General features: G+C 42.1%; 2 protein-coding genes across 7 annotated transcripts; both read right to left on the reverse strand.

Annotated features, from left to right (window-relative positions):
• Nucleotides 1–443: 443 nt before the first annotated feature.
• Nucleotides 444–8,538, reverse strand: znf740b (zinc finger protein 740b). Of its 3 annotated transcripts, XM_083769432.1 has the most exons (7): nucleotides 8,458–8,538; nucleotides 6,388–6,546; nucleotides 5,989–6,216; nucleotides 5,434–5,571; nucleotides 5,005–5,140; nucleotides 3,228–3,346; nucleotides 444–2,718 (listed from the first exon to the last, which is right to left on the reverse strand). In XM_083769432.1, exons 2-7 carry the CDS (start codon nucleotides 6,430–6,432, stop codon nucleotides 2,533–2,535), a joined length of 852 nt encoding a protein of 283 aa, XP_083625558.1. In that variant the 5' UTR covers nucleotides 6,433–6,546; nucleotides 8,458–8,538; the 3' UTR covers nucleotides 444–2,532. The 3 variants fall into 3 exon arrangements, with proteins under 3 accessions (XP_083625558.1, XP_083625560.1, XP_083625559.1); XM_083769434.1 differs by lacking the exon at nucleotides 6,388–6,546; XM_083769433.1 differs by lacking the exon at nucleotides 8,458–8,538 and having other exon boundaries at nucleotides 6,388–8,250.
• Nucleotides 8,539–9,357: 819 nt separating this feature from the next.
• Nucleotides 9,358–17,633, reverse strand: csad (cysteine sulfinic acid decarboxylase). Of its 4 annotated transcripts, none has more exons than XM_083769046.1 (14): nucleotides 17,361–17,633; nucleotides 16,349–16,500; nucleotides 16,105–16,231; nucleotides 15,905–15,995; nucleotides 15,550–15,772; nucleotides 14,836–14,915; nucleotides 14,692–14,746; nucleotides 14,419–14,535; nucleotides 14,278–14,342; nucleotides 13,909–13,990; nucleotides 13,599–13,798; nucleotides 13,197–13,248; nucleotides 10,635–10,724; nucleotides 9,358–10,058 (listed from the first exon to the last, which is right to left on the reverse strand). In XM_083769046.1, the coding sequence occupies exons 1-14, from the start codon at nucleotides 17,407–17,409 to the stop codon at nucleotides 9,885–9,887; spliced, it is 1,557 nt and encodes a 518-aa protein (XP_083625172.1). In that variant the 5' UTR covers nucleotides 17,410–17,633; the 3' UTR covers nucleotides 9,358–9,884. The 4 variants fall into 4 exon arrangements, with proteins under 4 accessions (XP_083625172.1, XP_083625171.1, XP_083625173.1 ...); XM_083769045.1 differs by having other exon boundaries at nucleotides 16,349–16,503; XM_083769047.1 differs by having other exon boundaries at nucleotides 15,892–15,995; nucleotides 16,349–16,503.
• Between the last annotated feature and the right edge of the window lie 2,560 nt (nucleotides 17,634–20,193).

Here is a 20,193-nt window from a genome sequence, read left to right on the forward strand (position 1 = left end):
ACTGACAATAATGTTGCTTTTACAAAAAACTGGAACTGATTTTTGAAAAACATTACGTTCTTAAAAAAAAACAATGTATACATCCCCCAATTATGATCACAAATGCATGCAAAATAAAGAAAAAGTAAAGAATACATTGACTAATTGTGGCAGCTATCCCCAATACAATTTCAAATGTATATATTAACTTCGTAAGCAGTAGAATGGGCAGTGGTTCTCAACCTTTTCAGGCCGTGACCCCCCCCCCCCCCCGAAATATTTGACAAGCAATTGGTATTGTAGGAGTTGAGGCACAGAAATGGTCAAAATAGACGATTAGACGATTGTAGATCAGCTATTTTCACAATTTCTGCCTCTTTCTTAATATTTGGCCAATGTTAGACCAGTTTTTGCAGTATAGTTTGTTGATTATACAGTAATGGTCTTTTTTCTTTCAGGTATTAAAAAAAGGTCTTAAAACTAAAAGTCCTTAAATTACCGGTCATGTAGGGGATCCCCCCCAAACTCACCCGACCCACAGGTTGAGAACCACTGCCCTCAACAGTCCGATATCAATTATGTACTGCTCTACAATAAAACTCTAAGCATGTAACAATTGTTAAAACTGACACATCTCTTCTACGCTTGGAACTAGCTTCTTAAATCCAGTGTTTACGCGTCTATTTACCAATGGCGCTGTCAGGGCCTCAATATAGAGTGAGAAGACTCAATATAGACCTCCTATTCCTCATGTCCACGAGTACAAGTCATCTTCACTGAAGTGGCTAGACGTTCAATGAGAAATCTAGAAATAAAAATACACAATAAGTGTACCAGTTAAAACGGGTCTGAATTGAAACGTGGTCGAGTCAGCAGTCCGTTCTCATCCTCTTCAGATAGTCCATTAAACGTCATTCCCATTACATGAGGACTTCACCATGTGGATAAAAGCCCGTCTCAGATTAAAATGAGTTTTAACCTCTTTAAAATTACCCTAGGTTTTTCTTTTTTTTGAGTGAACCACCCCTTTAAGCCCTATATACAGTACTTGGTTAACCGGGGTGCCCCAGGGCTAGGTCCACTAGTACCTCTCTCTACACCAAATCTCAGCACCAAAAATAAGTCCATCTACGTACAAGCTCACAACGCGCTGTCCGTCCCAGAATAGGGACACTAGAGTACAAGTGGCAACTGTAAAACACTTGATCCATGTGCGTGGAAAAGGCCTAAAAATAATCTGCAGGTTGGGCTAGAGTCTAAAAGCAAATTCGTCCAGTCACGGGTAAAAAATAATTCATATGCCTTGTTGACATTTTTAACCAGGTCTTACTGTGGAAACATGGCTGAGAGCTAATTTGTCTTTTCCACACTGGAGACACAGTTGACAGGTGGACATACTAAATAGGGGAACCTACAAATACTGAGACTTAAACAAATAAGATAAAACAAGAACAAACGTATAATTAAGGAGTTATTACAGAAGCAACCTTCTTGTAGTGTAAAATCTCTTCAAAAACTGACTGACTAAATGGATGTCTAATCTAAAATGTCACATTTTGGACAACATAAAAACGAACCAATATTTCTCGGGGTATTCATTCTATTCTAACACCACAGATATTAATGTAGGATGATCACTTGGTGATTTAAGGTGAGGCAGAATAATAGATTTAAGATTAAACAAATAATAATAACTTGATTTTAGATTTGCCTCGATAATAGCAAAATGCGATTCCTTTCGGACTGGAAAGTTTATTCTGTAATAGTCCCCACTAACATGTTTACACCAGTGTTATCTAAAAGTATATTAAAAAATAATAATCTTAGATATATTAAGCACAAACGACTTACTATATAAGAGTTGACTGCTACCCTCAAGGCAGTATAGGCCCAAAACCGTGTCCGTCCCAGCCATTCACTAACTAAACAGCACTAGCTTGTACACACTATTAGTGGGTTGAGGAAACCGTAATGAGCAGGACTTGAACACTGGAAGGCCATATTGGGTCTGTGCATTCAACAATATCCTTCAGATGGGTTCTTTTCCATGAGATGTTGGGAGTGCAGCTTGCCTCGTGGGTACTGCCGCCACGTGGTGATCTGCCTCAGAATGCTTGAAATGGCAAAAGAAATTCAATGGTATGCATTGTGAAAAGGAAACACACACTGGCTGTGCGATATGTCCACAGCCGTAGTAAAAATTACTTCCCTGCAACTTGTCCGGAAAACTAGATGTGTGCATCGTCGTTGCAATTATTGCCATAGTTAGTAACACAATCCGTTGTCCCCAAGTCCCACCCACCCTGTATTGGTCCCTCCACTTCTTGCCTGTACAATGAATGTAACGAGAAAAAAAAACAAATATATATATATGTATATATATATATATATTAAAAAAAAAGAGGAACAGCAAACTAATTTGTTTGGTTTTGTCTCGAGCCGGGGCTCCACTGACACTGCAGTACTGTTGAACTCCAGTATGTGGCATTATTGCGCCGTGGGCTGTCTATGGGGTTTCCCTGCAGAGGGCAGGGCAGGGCAGGGCACGGAAGGTCAGACAGTCAGGCGGTTGTTGGCAGGCTGTAGGGGGCTCCAGGAGGCTGTGTGGGCTGGGGGGTCCTGAGAGTACCCCGACGCTCGACTGTCACAGCACGACTGCTGGTTCTGATTCTCCTCCTTGGTCATGCCTACCGTGCAAAGCCGACGGTGCCTCAGCAGCCTGTCGGTCCGCGAGAAGTTCTGGAAAATAGAAGGGGAATAACGAACAGTCCGATTAGATAGGAAGCCTGTTGTTTTGGTAACTGTACAATTATGAAATTCTGTATCTATAACCTATTGAAACCTGACAACGACTCTAAAAGTGTCTTCTAATCTTAAAACATGCTGAAAAAAAATCAGTTGTGCTCTAAACTTTTTCATGTCAAGAACCTCCAAGATGATTTTGTATTTGGCCCGCCGACGCTCCCCATCTCAAAATATGTTGTTTCAGGGACCCCCAGAAGCAAAGATTTTAGTTCAAACGGTAGCTTTAAAAGGATATAAAATAAATATTCAAACTTTTGCACAAATTGTCATGTTTTCAATAATATCAGATCTACAAGCTTGTATCGTGGCACGAAGTGACACGCCATGAGCTTGTAGATCTGCTATTTGAATAGCCAAAGTATAAAATCTAAAAAGCTCCCCGGTTTTGAGTTAAAAGTATGAGGTACATTAGTAAGATAGCCTAGGCAGAATAGGTGACTAACTTGATGACAGCGATCACACTGGTAGGGCTTCTCTCCGCTGTGAACCCTCTTGTGCCTGTCCAGGTGGTAGCGCTGAATAAACCGCATGTCACACGCATCACAAGCGAATGGTTTCTCCCCTGGGGGCAATCACAATAAAATGGATTGTTAAAAAAGGAAGTCAGCTGGATTTTCTTTACATACCTGATGTTCAGAAAGGTCACAGAAAGAACACACTAATAATAAAGCTGCAATACATAATTTATTTTTGTGAATAAAATGCTATTTTTAGGTCCCTAGCTTAAAAACTAAAATCACACAGGTAAGGAACACATAATTTCAACCGCCCAGGCTCGGAGCGGAGCAGCGGAGCCCACAAGCTGCTGCGGCCTGGCTGCTGCTGATCTACAAGCTCTCAAGGCATCGCGTCCTGCCTGTTTTTGCTTCACGGGTGAGGCATTGGGATTGTGATGAGACACGAGACAGCAGTGTGCATTCTGTTGTGACTGTATATTATTAAACTGCATGGGTCTGGACTCCGGAGCTTAAACAACATGTAGGCTACATCCTCCCAGCTCCCAGCCTTTACTCTGGCTGGCGGCTGCCGTAAGTGCCGTGCCCCGGTGCCCGATGCTGCTGAGTGCGGGGACTGTGGGAGCATACATTAAAACGGGAGGAGGTGATTTCCACCCGGCCGCTGTTACTACTTTGCTGGGCCAAATTGATTCACATGTTGCTCACACTTTACATGTTAATTGGGCTAAATCGTCCCAAGAAATCGCCTAATAAAAATATTCGGCGATTGGATTCGTATACTCGCGATTGACGATGTATTCGTATCGTCACCCAACCCTAGTACAGAAGCGCTAGTATTGCTAATGTTAAGCGCCTCTTCAAATGTAAAGGTTTACTGGGAAAGGGCTCTTTCAGTGTTATCCTCGTTAGGTTTTTAACTGCATGTTAATACTTGTCAAATAAACAAAACTGAACACCTCTCCGTTTGAGCAAAGGCTAAAATGTAATTTAGATAGCATGTTATGTAGACAGATGCCAGGTCATTTGTAGACCTGGCATCCTATAGTGTGTATAGTTTTAATGTAAAGATTATTGATTTGAGGGACTAGCCTCCAATGCTTGGCTTTTTTAAATAGGACAGTCAAATCTATGGACTTTTAATGTCTATGGATTTATGACAACGTAAGACATGATAAATACTTCCATCACTGCGCCTCTCGGTTCACATGTGATTTTTGAGTGGTGCAACCACTCCTACAACCAGGAATGTCCGGGTGTGTGTATCATGTATCCGTCATGAGCACGAGTGGTGTGCACATGCGTGAAACCAGCAATGGCCAGCAATGGTGTGGGGTAATGCTGCGTGCGTGCATTTATTAATACCAGTGGGGGGGGGGGGGGGGGGGGGGGGGGGAGAGAGAAGAGAGAGAGAGAGAGAGAGAGAGGAATTGCACCACTTGGTTCACACAGGTGTGCTTGGTTAACATGTGGTCCTAGATTATGCTAGAAAATCTGTTATTTTCCTTGCTTACTATAAATTGCTCTGTATTAAGAGCTTCTGCTAAATGCCTAAATTGTAATTGTAACACTGGTCTTCTATTGAGACATTTCGACCCTGTATTCAAGTCCAGGTAGGAACAGTGGAACACTACTGGTTGACAAGTGGTATGAGCCTGAAGCTCGTAGTGGTAGAAATGTCAAATTCTGGGAAGGCCATAAATCTTACGGATTGCAGCTACTTTAAGTAGAGGCCTAGAGGGTGGTAAAGTAAAATAATATACACCTGTATGGGTGAGTATATGTCGCTTGAGGTGATAGCTGCTCCGGAAGGCAACGTAGCAGTGATCGCAGATGAAATTCTTCTGCACTTTCAGCGAGTTGTCATCATCCATGTCCATCTGTGGGTGTGGAATCATTGGCTAAAAAGCATTCGTAGTGTTAGAAGTTGTAGGGTGGCTAGTAGAAGGAGGTAACATAGAACCGCAGAAAATGAAGCCTGATTTAACCACTTGAACGATATAATTAATTGTCCTGACTTCCCCAGGGGCCTATACAAGGACTTGCCATTTGCTTAGTTTTCCACATTATAGGAATGCAGGAGATCAATCAGGTGTTTAAACTTGTGTTGCCTGCTGAAAATGTTATTTTCAGTGAGACTGTTGTGTGAATAAATGTACGTTTTCCTTTTCCTAGCATTTACGAATGCTCTTACCTCCACCTTCTCTTTGACCTTGTTAATAGGGATCCCTGATTTCTTGTGCTTTTTCTTGGGTTGCATATTCTGGTTGGCCTGCATGTCCTTTTGATCCATCAGCCTTGAGGAGTGGTAATCGCCATCCTTTCGGATTAACTGTTAGGTGAAAGAGTAGTTCAGCAGTATCAGACAGTCTGAGCTATACTTTTAGTTGTGCGCTGGCAACTTGTGTCACAAATAGCAGATTTACAAGCAACACATTGTGATTAGTGAAGCATGTACGTTGGCTATTTTAGTCATTAGTGTTTATATCAATGTGTCTGTTTCACAATTAATTTCAAAGCAAAAACAAGCTTGTAAGCCCATTATTCAGTTATGCAATAATTTTGTTTAATTTAAGTTAGGCTTCCTTAATTTGCCAACTATGTCTGTACTTGTGTTAATGAATACAAAGGAAGGTGAAATCAAATGTCATGTTATTGATGGAGACGACCAAATCTCCCACATGCAGAATAAACATAGTCTTGTGGCATGAATGAGAGTATGGTGCTCTAGGTGGTGTGCCTCTCTCACCAATGGTGGACAGCTCCCTGCTGGGGGGTGGCTCATGTGGCTGTGATGGGGCTGATGGCTGTGGTGACCCTGGTGACCGTGGCTGTGTTGAGGGTGAGACTGGTGGCTCTGAGGGCTGTCCCTCTGCCCCTGGCCTAAAGATGACATCATCTTCTTCTGGCCCGGTATGCTGTTGGCCTGCATCAGTGCCATGCTGGACAGCACTGCTTCACAGCCCAGCAACCCAGCCTAACAGCACAGAAACACAGACATGGTCAGGCCCGGGATAGGGCATGGGGATTGTCCTTGGGGTTCCTCTCAGTGAAACGGGAGTCAGGGAAATCTGGATCAGGACTGAAACCACAAAAACTAAAAACATGAAGGTGATTCTAATCTAGAGATGAAGATAGTTCCACTGACCCATTTCATATGGTCTCGAACATTGCTGTTGGAATGGTGGGTCATCGCCGTGGTTTGAATGCGTGTGTGTTTGGGGGAACAGGGGGGGGGCTTCACTCAGGATCAGGGAGTGACACAAGAGACGTCACGACACCCAACCAAATCATCAGGGGCCAAAGCCTGAAAGTAGAGGTATGACAATGTGAGACTATCATTTCTACATGTTGGCATCACTTACTGGGATGCCAGACCATTTAGTTTAGGTCTAATCAGTCATCAATTGTATTATTTTAATAGAATGGTAAATTTAGGGATTGTACTACAGTTTATCAGGCGTGTACAGAGCCCCAATGGTTTGGTGAATGCCAACTGTTCCCATAGTTTGACAGAAGCTAACAATTGTCAAAATAAAGAAGATGGAGAGGATATGGACCATAAACAAAAATGCACTTTGTGATTAGTGTTGGGATCCTTTAGCAATAACGGTTCCTTAACGATTCGATTCCTAAACGGTTTCCATTAACGATTCCTGGCTTTAGGGGGTTCCAATTGGACCTTTACAAGTCTGTAACTCTGAGATTGTAAAATCCACAAATGGAACCAAATGGACCCATACACTCTCAGAGTTATGGTGGTCCTTAAAGTTTGACAACCACTGGTATTGTAATTGTATAGCAAATGAGAAGTCACCAGCTCTGGCAGTGTGCTAAAAACCTGGAACCGATTCCTTGTTGGATGATGGATCCCATTCCCAACCCTAGTTGTGATCTATTAGGTTTTACAAACCAGAAACACACAAACATGCTCATGTCGTTCCTATGATTCAGGACAGGGCAGCTCAGTCTAGATGAGTGTACATACAAGTCTCACCCCCTTAAACACAAGAACCCTGGCATCTGTGACCGTGGGCACAACATTTGGTGGTTAAACAAGAGACCAAACTAACTTTATAATAAACAAAGAGACCATTTGTGTTGTTGTTCCATGACAGTGAGAACTTGAAAAACACGTTTTGATTGGCTTGGGAGAAATAAATAAAGGTATTATAATTAAATAAAATATATTCAAAGCTGTATGGTGATGATCTGGAAGATTCTTGGTAGTGGAATCGAGGAAAACAACACTTAAAATGTATGGTCAAAGCAGGCCTAGCATAGTACTACTGTTTTCGTATGTCATTCATTGTTTCGATGAAATTAGTACTATAAAGGACCCCAATGGAAACAAGCCAATAGGCTTTCTTGGGTTTTAAATCCTCTTAGCAGACCTTGTATTCAACTGTACTTTCATGTGCTTTTTTTGTTTTTGCAAATTGTTAAAAAAGTATTCAATCAATCAAAGACTACACTGTGTAGAAAATAGGAACATATAGCATAAAAAGCATGTTTTACGCTAGATTGTATCAATTTGATACTCTTGTTACAAAAATACCACTGCGGGTATTGTGAATGTGAGAACCGGTTCGTGTGTTTACAACTGAATTCAGCACAACGCGTGCAAACCAAAGCATATAGTTGCGTAGTGTTATGTATGTTTTTAGGAAAACAATAAAAACTGATCCGATCAGCAAAGTTCCAGCATTGGAAATTTATAATTATTTGCATCCTAACCGTTATAGCTACTACAACAGATGACAAACGTGGCTGAATGGTTGTGCCCTGTTGGCACAGCTTAGCATCTCTGAGCAGAGCAAGAGTTGGCTTTATTGACTAAAACGGAGCCATTATGAGCACAGCGACCATAGCGGCTGTGTTTACGGCGCTATGCGAGATGTTGCGATTTGGCTTCTCGGTGGATCGGTCTTCTTGTTGTGATTCAAGAAGTCACGAGCACTTTGAAGATAAAAAGCTAACGGGGCTACTAGCTAAGCTAGTGGAGCTTGGGGTAAAGTCTCCTGAGTGTCCTGAACCCCCACCTCCCCCCGCCCAGACAACACAACAACAGCCATGCAGGGCGTGCGGGTTTGAGCGCCGACGACAAAAACACCAACGTTGCGGTTAAAAGTCTAAAACAAACAGTTCTGGTTCACAATGCCGCGTCGCCCCGAAAAGCGTCGCAAGTGATTGCCCTGAAAAAAAAATGCCCGTTTACCTTTGGATCGCGTGAGTTCAGAAGATTAATATTTCTTGTCGCAGTTCCAATTTTTTTTCTCTCAGTTTACAAACACTGACAGGAAACGCTACCGGAAGTGCTCCCCGGGGAGAGCGTGATTGGTCAGTGGTGTGATGCGAGGGCCCTGGCGCACGTTTTCCGCCATGTTGGTGAGGGATTTTTTTAAATGTTGGTGGGGGGTGCTGCGGGGGTGTGGAATGTGGAGAACCGCTGCTTTACAGAGTCTATGGCTGAGACTCGAGAGTTGGAAATGGGAGTGCATCATGAGAGAATCAGATGACATTCTTGACCCTTGACATAAATGTTTCAGAACCACTTGCTTCTATTTCAGAACCACTTGCTTCTCATCATGAGAAGCGAGTGGAAACATTTAAGTCAAGGGACCCCCCCAATTGTATTTATTTAGCTGAGGGAGCCATTTGGTCTGAGGTACCTCCACAAGAGAATATTTTATTAAAAAAAAGTCAAATGTTTGTTTTCTTCATTTTTCCCCAAGTAGGCATACCCCTTCAATTTGTGAAAACAGCATAATATATCATTCTGCTGCCACACACACACCACCAGGACTCCAGGTGGTCCACAATTCCCATCTTTAACCAATAATGTAAAGCAAAGGAGTAGATAAGATAGGAAATATATACTCTGCCCCTGGAGAAAAAAAAGAGACAATCTCCAGTGACTGTATATGTATCTATAAGTCTCCAGAACATCCTACAACTTAACCTGGCTCCAGCCCTGAATCGCTAGCCACACAAAAAAATAAATGTTCTGTTGATTCAGAATAGTGAAACGCACAATGAGAATTCAGACTGAATGTCAGCCAGTGTCAACAGAAACGTTTCATATACTGCATATTATCAGTTTTATTTTGATAGTGCATTTACAGGTAGATTTGACTGAAAATACAATTTATCTATTAACTGATCTGTTCTTATCCAGAGCGACTTAGTGCAAGGTCAGAGTAATAGCAGGAACCCTAGTCAGTCAATAACTACACGGTAAATAAAGGTAATGGTCACGGAAGTAGAGTGCAAAGAAAAACTGTTAATAGTGCTACAACTAGAATACCAGATAAACATCAAATCTAGCATCTACATAACATTCTTAGAATTTGTGGTCAAGTAAATGATAGCATTTTTATGTCAATCTGAATAAAAACATAATGAACACTGTGCTCAGTCTAGTCAACAAGGTACTACATATTATAATGCTGAAAGTGCTATGGTCATGTTCAAATGCAATCATCACAGTACAACAATTTGCTAATTCTCTAATTCACAAAACAATCACTAATGAATACCTTTATAGATAGAAAGCAGACTGTAAAGATGTGATATACAGGGTGCACTAACAGTAAATAATGAGATAGATTAACAGGATGAAGGCCTGGTAATGTGTAATATTGCTCACAAATCCTTTCCTAGTCTTTCAATTTCATCAAGAAAGAAGTCCATGTCTTTTTGGGAAAGTACAGGCGAGAACACCACTAGACGGAAGAAGTTGACTCGGTTTCCCAGAGGCTGATAAGCAATCATCATGGTTCCTTGCTTCATCATTCTCTCCTTGATGAGTGGGGCAACCTTTGAATCAAAAGTACAGTATACTGAGGAGTAAGTCATAATTTATACTGCATCATGATAGTGTCGTTGCAAAAAAGAATGATCTAAACTAGCCACACGTTGTGCACTGGTGTATATATATACATTGGAGTGTACACAAAGCCTAAAATGAGTAATGCTGAGGCAGTTGAGACAAATAACAGTCTAAGTCCATAATTTATTCTGACCCCTCCCCGAAAAGGCCTAGCCTAATAATTATGGATAATTAGTGTGGATTTTAAAAGACTGTTCGTCTCAACTTGATACTTGTTGCTCTCTCAAGTCATGATTACTTTTCAAGATGAAGCAATGGTTCCATGTGGTTAGTCAAACATTTTACCTTTAAAAGGCAGCAATGCTATAGCCTGCTTCGCTGCGTTCCGTGAATCTGAATAGTTGAGTAGCGAGTGACAATTGGATTCACGGAATGCAGCGAAGCAGGCCCGAACCCAGGCTAGCAATCCCAGGTGCATGTTGCATTTAGACAGGCAAAGGGTTAGGGCACACCAGATTATGTCAAAGTTGTTCCTGGCTCACTGAAAAATATAATAAACTTACTGCTGCCAGTCTGTCCTGGTAATCTGCATTTCCTTCTTTTCCCCTGAGGCTGGGTGGAATGAACCAGAAGCATACATTGACAAACTCCGGCTGTTCAATGGGACACATACAGTCTCCATAAGTAAAAGTTGAAACATGACTGGTTCACATCTTTGAACATCTTTTTAAAAGTACTTGTTTTGTGTATGTAATATGTATACATATTTATGGATGCATGTGTCGTCTAAATTGTTTAGGCCCTTGGTGAAGTTTGGGGACTGTATTCGTTTTTTGTCTTCTTTGTTTGTGGTATGTCATATATATATATATATATACTAGAATTTCGCGGGCCTGCGGCCCGCTCATCCTAGCGCATCCTCGATGCATGGCAAATGGGAAGAAGGCAATAGCGGGAGGGCGATGTGAGTGCTGTACTGTACCCCTATGTACTGTACTGCACTCCTTAGTATTGTACTGTACTGCACTCCTTAGTATTGCACTGTACTGTAATGTTGTCCTCTGTACTGTAATTAGTGTTGTTGTTATTGTTGTTGTTATTGTTATTATTACATGGATTATTGTTCTGATGTGAGCTTGTTTGTAAATGAGTGAGTTTACAAAGAAGCTTATTTTTATTATTATGATTATTATTAGTAGTATTGTTATTGTGATTGTTATTACATGGATTCCAAAATTGCTAAATATAAAAATATATATATTTTATTATTGACATTTTTACAAACAAATAAATAGGCTAGTTACAGTAGCTAAGCTGCCCACTTAAGCACCCTGACCACTGCAACAATGACATTAGCACCCCTCCCCACCCCAAGGATGGCCTATAGGTGAGGAATGTTGTTTTTCCAGTTCTAGATGGGAGATCATTAAGATGCTGCTGCATCCTGTATTAAGATGCATCCTTACTTCCTTCCTTTCAATTAATGGAATTTAATTGAATGCCTGGAAATGTACCATTGTTTTGTCTGTAACTATATACCCCCTTTGCCCCCCGTGGTGCCAGGCCTGCAAATCCAAAAGTAGTGTGAATATTTCCACAGCCTAATTACTAAAGGATAAACTATCAGTCTTCTCCGAAATCTGTCAATCTTTGTCAACTCAGCACGTGTTGACAATGCATTGTAAAAGTAGTGTGAATATTTCCACAGCCTAATTACTAAAGGATTGTGACTGTGGGGTGACAGACATACAGTCTGACATACAATAGGCTACACGTGTGCACAGTTAATAAACAATGACCTAAGATGTCCAGAGTTCTTAAATTAACATAGTTGTATTTGAACAGAAAGACAATGCCATAAATCAGTCAAAGTGAGTGACAGACTCAACAGTAGCAGACAGCATGCAAGGCAGCGATGCATGCATGCAAACATGTTTCTCCAGCTGAGATTTAGTGTCTCCATCTCTCTCTGGAAGAGGTTGCACATGGTTGCACACACTGAGGCGCTCCAACACAAACACATGAAGCTTCAGCTGACACAAAACAACACCACGCTGTTTGTCCAAAACACACAATAACTCCTCCCACCGACGTCATGTGTTCATTTATCTTTAGCCATATAGACTCCATTTGACCCAAATCAACACCAATGCTAGCCTGTTTGTCCAAAACACACTATCTGCTCTCCAGGTTTCTACTTCGCCACAACCTAATGTTAGTAACAAATCTATTGTTGTAGATTGTGAGAAAGGGATGTCAGAAAGCCAAGCGTTGTCAGTTTACTCACAGCACAGCACAGTCACTCCTGTCAGCTAGGGTTGAGCTGCTTAACGACGACACTGTCTGTCAGGCGTACTGTAGTAAATATAGGACTAATATGTGCATGGAATGGATAGTGTGTGAGTCTGGGTTCAGCGCACACTCGCAATTGCGGCTGGAGGGCGACGCGACGCGACACACACACACACACACACACACACACACACACACACACACACACACACACACACACACACACACACACACACACACACACACACACACACAGGGCGATGTGTGGACTGTGGATAAATCACTGAGTTGGGAAATGCGCACGCAAGAAGCACGCACAGGCAAATGTTGTCAGAAGCATCTGTTTCGGTTTCGTTTGCGCGACGGTTTCGTTCGGATGGCTGGGCTCTGTGCTGCTAGTGCTGCTATGGAGCAGTGTAGAGTAGGCGTGGCGCAGGCTGTCTTAGAAGGGCGCGTTCACGACATTGAGGGGTAAGAAACCATCCCGGTCACGTGGTTCATGTAACGCGTGTCACTGTGAAGGACTGGCCAGTCTGGCCCCAACATGACGATTTTGACGTAGGCTGTTGAGCTTGCGCAACAACAGCGTGTTTCACAAAAGTAATATTTGTAAAGTAAATAAGACATTTGAGTGAATGCAATGTAGCCTATATGTATTCTGGGAGCGTACAGAAATTATTTTGCATAGAGAGATGTGTGGTAAAAGTGTGGTTCGGTCGGAGAAAGAGAAGGGATAAATGGCCATGTGCTTATGTACCCCCTGTCTATTAGGGTAGCAGGATATACAGTATATATATATAGAGAGAGAGAGATACAAAAATATGTTAACATGCCTCTTCCACAATTCGGAACCCTTCTCTTTTCTTCAACTGTTCCATCACATACCTGCAGGGAAAATGTTAAACAACTTTACATTGTATAGACAAATGAAAGTAGCTGCAGTAGTGACGCACACAAATTGTTCCCACTCAAGATTATATAATTATATTGCGTGTCTTGAACCACTTTCAACATGGTGTCCCTGTTTTGGGCCTGTCATTGTAGGCAATATTTTACAAAATGTTAATATACAAGCTCACAACAAGCTGTTCTGAACTCTGTAGCCAATCTGCAAGCTCGCAACGTGTTGCAAGCTTGTAGATCTGCTGTTTTTCACAGAATGTTCACCTATAATGACATACCCAGTATAGGAATAGGATGCATATGCTTGGCTATAAATCAGCAGACTTGTTTACCTTGCATGGACGAAAGCTTTGTCAACACGCTTTGCCAATCCATCAGAGCCCACAGCTTTCCACATCAGCCATAACTTCAGACAGTCAACATGGCGGCTGCACTGCAGTGTCTTGTCCCCTATGTCCAGATTCATGTCGTAGAATTTGTCTTGCTGGAAGAGATATGTTGCACCTGCACTGTGACAGTGCTTCATCAAGTTCTGGGGACAAGTGGAGGTACAGTACAAGTGATCATCAGCTCAGCATAATGTCTTAACGTCACAATTTGCATATATATTTTATGTACTAGTCACCAAAATGGACGTCTTACTGTGGTATCCTTAAGTAGAAAGGCAGAACACTGCAACCCAGCCACCAACATCTTGTGTGGATTCCAAGCCACTGAATTTGCTCTAATTACACGCACGCACGCACGCACGCACACACACACACACACACACACACACACACACACACACACACACACACACACACACACACACACACACACACACACACACACACACACACACACACACACACACACACACACACACACACACACACACACACACACACACACACACACACACACACACACACAATATACTGTATTTCCTTGACTATCTACATTTCATCCTTCTGCAGTTAGAATAATTTAAGATCCTTACCTACGTAATAATACAATAGTTAATTGTACCTGTCAACCCCTTTCATGAGATGTCTATGTTGTTTGGAGAATAGCACACTCCCTCCCCAGCAAGCCTATGCAAAAAACACAAGTTAAAATCTGTATGTGCATAAGTTTATAAAATGATGTAAAACCATAAAGGATACACACATCTATGTGCATCCAGATCTTGTGTTTTTCACAGACATCGGCAATGCGGTCGAGTGGGTCAAATGCACCCTGTACAGTGGTCCCAGCCATGCAGTTGACCAGAAGTGGCACACTCCCCTGGGAGAAACACAGAGTTGCTGGAAAGTTAAAATGCATAAACCTTGAAGATAAATGTGTATTATTGCATTGCTAAAATAAAGTAATCAAATGAGAGATTCCAAAACCATAGTGCCTTATTATGTTTGAATGTTTCTTATACAACAGTGAACTTGCTTCAGATTTTGCCAGCTGAATCTTTTCATCCAGGTCCTCTGGAATCATCCGTCCTCTGTAAGACAGTAGAATAGATGGTGAAAGATGCAGACAAAGGGAAAATGATAATTTGAATAGTGTACACCCAAGGAAAAAGTGCAATACCTGTTGTCCACTTTAACCACGATGACATTGTCCATCCCAATTCCCAGAAATGCTGCCCCTTTTTTCACAGAGTAATGACTCTGGAGAAAGATGAGAAATGCTCCTTTAAAAGCCATGATTGTCTTGTAATAATAAATAATACAACTTTAATTGTATAGCACCTTTCATGACATGACATGCAGCTCAAAGTGCTTTAAAGAGCAATAGAGGGAAAAAAAGAAAAGCAAAGGCATAAAACATTAAAATAATAGCAATAATGCAATACAGTGAGGACATGAATAACTAAGGATTTTAAAAGTATGTCTTGAGCTGTGCTTTAAAAAATGTCTACAGAGCAGAGGCTGCCTGTCGAAGGTTTAGTGGGAGTTTGTTCTACGCGGTCGGCCCGTAGAAGCAGAAAGCTGCTTCACCGTGGGGCGGTGGTGGCTCAGGGATAGAGTGGCCGGATGGTAACCGCAAGCTTGCCAGCTCGAACCCGGCCTCTCCAGAGCCAGTGTCACAGTGTCCTTGAGCATGGCATTGGACCCCTAATTGCTCCTGTGTTGTGCTGGTTGGTGCCCTGCATGGTTTCCGCCGCCATCGGTGTATGAATGTGTGCATAAATGGGTGAATGTAATGCACAATTTATGTAAAGCGCCTTGGATAATGGCGCTATATACTGTAAATGCACCATTTACTGTCTTTTTTAGTTGCCATTTTTGCTGTCTTCCCTACCTCTTGAGATGTGAAGACAACTAGCTGAGGGACACCTCTCAGCCCCTGGCATTTGACCTCTGGAAAGGCTTGGTATCGTGCCAGGTTCATGGCATAGATGTTAGAGAGAGATCCACCAGGGCAGAAAATACCATCTCCCTCTGTCCAGCCAACCAGCAGACGCATCATTCTCAGGACCTCATTCTCCATCAGCACGAGGGCAGGGGCTACCTCATAGGTGAAGCTGAATTTGGCACATACAGAATAAATGAACAAATAAAAATAAAACACAGCCCTGCTACACAACAGCTTTATGTTATACAACGTTGTAGATGCTCTAAAAATTTGATTGTCTACCGTTACCATTGTCCCTTACAGGTTGGTATTGAGAGTCTCAGTAAGGAATCGACCTGCCAAAGAATGGTAGTCCACACCACCATATTGCTGATTTGCAAAGCGTGGGTGACCTGAAATAAACAGGAAACATTTATTATCAGATAATGGCCAATCAGTGACTTGAAATAATCAAAGTGTGTATCTTATAGTTTCATGACCTCAGTTCACCACCAGTCTTACTTGTCTTGACACTGTACTTGGCCACATCTCGTACTCTCTGCAGTAGCCTGTCCTCGGGTTCCCCTGCATCTCTCAGCTCCAGGTCAAGGAGAGCAGCAAGCTCCTCTGGCTCCCGCCACTCACACACCTGCAATAGGATAATATATATAAGATAATAAGGATTCCAGTTGTGTACAGAAACAACATTTTGTATACTGTAGGTCATAGCAAGCTTTAGTGTGACTTATTAGATTGGATGGGGGACCTTTTCTTTGATGTCCGTGCCCTTGCAGAGCAACTCCTCCACAATGATTTTAAAAGCTTCCGTCAAGAAGAGCTGGCCCTCTGAATGGTCAATGAGAGGCTTGCTCAGGTCATGTTCTCCCACATTAACTGGTCTGTTCTGTCCACCTGTTGCTGCTATGAAAGGTTAAAGATGAGTGATTTTTGTTTAGTTAATTATTGCTTTATTAGTTAAACTTTAAAATAGTCTACATTTTAATTAATTGTAACTCAAACTACTCTTTGTTTTGGGGAAAAATTGAAAATGCCATTATAAAATGATAGCTAATATTTGCACTTGTAGAACTCATTCATGTTAAATCTAATCAATAAGTGCAGAGTGGCTATTTAAAAAGGTAGCATTGATTGTTCTTCATAGCCAATATGACCGTAAATGAAGACAAAATGCACTGAAACCTGAAAGCAATCTCCACTTGCCCCAACCGTTAGGGCCGATTCATAGGCCTACTCCTATTTTACCGCTGTTTCGGCCCCTGCATGTGATTTAACATGTCTTTCAAAGCTAGCTCACCATATTTAGCTGATTGTCTAATCACCACAGTCGTTTGTTGACTGTTGTTGAGAGAGACTAGCTTGGAAGTATTCCACAGTTTCGTTTTTTGAAATGTTATTGTTGGCGCGTTCGGAAATAGCGCACTGAGCGCACTGTGCAATGCAAACTAATAGGCGAGTGCGCTCCCGGTGCGCATTTCCGAACGCACTGGAATCCAGTTTGTCTGCTCAATTATTTTGATTCTTTCCATTTTCCTCTTGATTGGATACTAGTATCCCATTTACAACCTCAAAATGTATTTAGAGCTGGAGAGGCGAACATTTTTACTGAACATTCTGAATATAGAGCTATTAACATCGATTTAAACAAAAATAGGCCTATAGTCTATCACTTACACTCCCGTACAAAAGCTTCTGAACATCAACATTTAATTAAATACTTTATGCTTCACAGCAGATATTACGAATTATGCAACACTCACATGATTCTTTGTCTTGACTGTCCATATTCACTTCTTTAAAGTAATCCATCCAACCACAATCTAACAAAAGGAACAGGCTGGCAGTATCATAACAAGTGCCAACTAGTACTACCACCCAACCTTTCTCACCATTCACCAAGTTGCAGCCTGTTGCACCCGGCCCTGTCCAGCTGTACAGTTCTCACGTGGGAGCAAACTGCAAAGTCTACAATAAATGATACCTCGGAGACGTAAGGTTGAAAAGCACCATTCTTGATGCAGCAACGGCTCGGGGAAGACGTGAGTCACGTGACTGGACGCCGGGGGTGCGTCCAGTCACGTGACTCACGTCTTCCCTGTGCAATTCCAGTGCAATGATGACGCTCATGCAATGCATGCAGCAGGGGAGCATGGGATCTTCATATCAGCGCGTTTACTTTGAGTAGAGGCTAGAGGGTGTGCGCTGTGACTGCCAGTCGCTGCTATTATTTCAATTAAGTTTAAAACTAATTTGGCGTACCAAATGGACTGAGCACACTCTGCTGAATCACATTACCCTCGCCTTCAGCGCGTGCCTTCGACTTAATAACTTTTTAGCAGTCAGAAGAACGGCATTTTTGTATATAAGTTCATGCATTGTACTTCACACTACGGTAAGCAGCAAAGACCAAATATATAACACTGGCAGATTTATTTTTAGATGTAGGGTCCTTACAAATACATGACATGAATTGATTGATTGACATTTTTATTCACAGTAGGGCCTACGTAGCCCCTCTCGGAACCCTACATAAAGCTTTTCTGACATTTTGATGAGTTTTATGTTGGGTCCCTGGTCATGACTATATTTTCGTATGGGAATTCCGGAACGCGGAAGTAAACATGCTCTCTAAGATCCTATCTGCGGTGTGTGACAGCCTTTTTTTGCTTGAGTTATTCTGAATTCGGGAACTTTAAGTACCTATACATCCCGCTGCGAATATCTCCTGTGGCGCGGAAGCCGTTAAGCCTTTGTTTGACCGATTTGGTCGCTTTATTTCTTCTTGTTTGTTTACCGTTTATTGTACCGCCTCCCGGTGTGCGGTTGGCTTGTGCGGCTACGTCCCTGCCTCTGATCTGCTCTGTCATAGCTATAGCGCCACTAGCTAGCCAGATAGGCGGTACAATGAGGTGTCAATAAACAAGGAAGGAAGAGAAGAATCAAAGCGACCAAATCGGTCAAACAAAGATTAAAAATACTTAACGGCTTCCGTGCCACAGGAGATATTCGCAGCGGCATGTATGGGTACTTATACTTCACAGATTCAGAAACCCTCACACGAAAAAATGTCGTCAAAGAGCGCAGACAGGCGTTATCCATGTTGTTTATGTTTTATGAATGTCCGCGTACCAGGTGGCAGGATACTGATGCAACAGGACCCAATGCACTGGGTCTAACAAATGTCAGAAACTTCAGTAGCATTGGGTTCTGCTTGGAGGGCTAGGTACTCCACATGAACATGTGAGAATCACTGGTTTAAACATCATTAGGAAACGAGCCCAAACAAGCAAGTACACTTATGGAAACAAGCCCCCCAAAAATTCCCAACTACCAATATTTACAAGCAACTTTACAGAAAAAACAAGACAAAAGTAGCTTACAATAAGCAGACATATGGTAACACTGAACACTACCCGTTTTATTTTTTAAGAAACATGGTACAGACAATTCAGGTAAATAGTTCAGCACAAGTAACACAAAACATGCATATAAACAGTACAAGCCATACAATACAATGATATCAGGGTTCGGGGAAAGATGATTCATACAGCTCAGCTCTAACGGAACTCTTTTTTTTTTTTTTACTAGGGCTAAGGATCTGGGGAGCATTTTAAATTGGGACGTCCTCGTGATCGATGCCTGTGTGTTGGTTCCCAGAGCACCAGTTTGCTGGCTGGCAGTACTTGATGTCTTTGGCAGTGTCCTGCTAGTCTAATTCTCCTGGCTGCTATTTTCTGGAAAAGGTATGGAATTCTGTATTTCCAAATGTGTAGGAACCCTGGATGCATCACGGCTGACTCACTGCACTGGTGAGAATTACGCCTCACTTGTTACAGGATGGCTCACTACTTGGCCTGCTGCTGAATGGAGGGGTTGGGTTCAGTAGCAAATAACTTCCATTTAGGACGCATTCTAATCATGTCTCCATGTTGAAAAAGTATACTTGGCTCAGTGTTGAGAACGGGGGACCAGGCCAGGTCAGGTTGTGGACTCCTGGTGGTGCTATAATAGGCCAATGTGAAAAGGGTGCCATTTCTTCTTACACCTTTGATGGCAAGTGGATGATTTGAGACATTTTGTTCCAAAAATGTGTTTTGCTAAAATCCACCTGTTGTAAAAGGCCAATGTGAAAAGGGTGGCACTGGCATATATTCGGAAGGAAGACACTGGAGCATCACAGACCGTTCAAGCCCTTTTTAATCCATTTTGACCTGAGATCAGATTCTAAAAATGTCTTCTACATCCTGACAGTTTTCTGAAAAAGCTGTTTCTATGTCCGTCGTTCTTTGACTACGAGATTGTAGGTCTGCTATTTTTCAATAACTAAAGCATAACATAATGCTTACACCAAAAGGGGTTCCCGCCCAAAATGGGTTAATTCACAGGGTGCAGGTAAAAGAATGACAACGTTTCGATGTAGCAGTCACATCTTCGTCAGGTCATTCATTCCTCAGCCTCAAAACGGGCCAATCCTACAAACTTTGAAAGCCAATGTTAGCCAATTAGGATGGAATATGAAATATGGGACAGATCCATCTTGAGCACATGACTATAGAGATACTGTCATTACTGTGTAACGATTTGCGGGATTTT

Source organism: Protomyctophum parallelum (assembly GCF_964188405.1).
Source record: "Protomyctophum parallelum genome assembly, chromosome: 7".
NCBI classification, from domain to species: Eukaryota; Metazoa; Chordata; class Actinopteri; order Myctophiformes; family Myctophidae; genus Protomyctophum; species Protomyctophum parallelum.

Bases quoted from the DNA above. Each gene is read 5' to 3' on its own strand.
- znf740b (XM_083769432.1), bottom strand. From the start codon at position 6,432: ATGACCCACCATTCCAACAGCAATGTTCGAGACCATATGAAATGG. The intron at 5,572-5,988 runs GTGAGAGAGGCA...TTCACCTAACAG, and splicing joins CAGGGAGCTGTCCACCATTG to TTAATCCGAAAGGATGGCGA. The intron at 5,141-5,433 runs GTAAGAGCATTC...AATGCTTTTTAG, and splicing joins AGGTCAAAGAGAAGGTGGAG to CCAATGATTCCACACCCACA.
- csad (XM_083769045.1), bottom strand. From the start codon at position 17,409: ATGGATTACTTTAAAGAAGTGAATATGGACAGTCAAGACAAAGAATCA. The intron at 16,232-16,348 runs GTCCCCCATCCA...ATCCTATTGCAG, and splicing joins GCACGGACATCAAAGAAAAG to GTGTGTGAGTGGCGGGAGCC. The intron at 13,249-13,598 runs GTAAACAAGTCT...TTTTCCCTGCAG, and splicing joins AAAGCTTTCGTCCATGCAAG to GTATGTGATGGAACAGTTGA.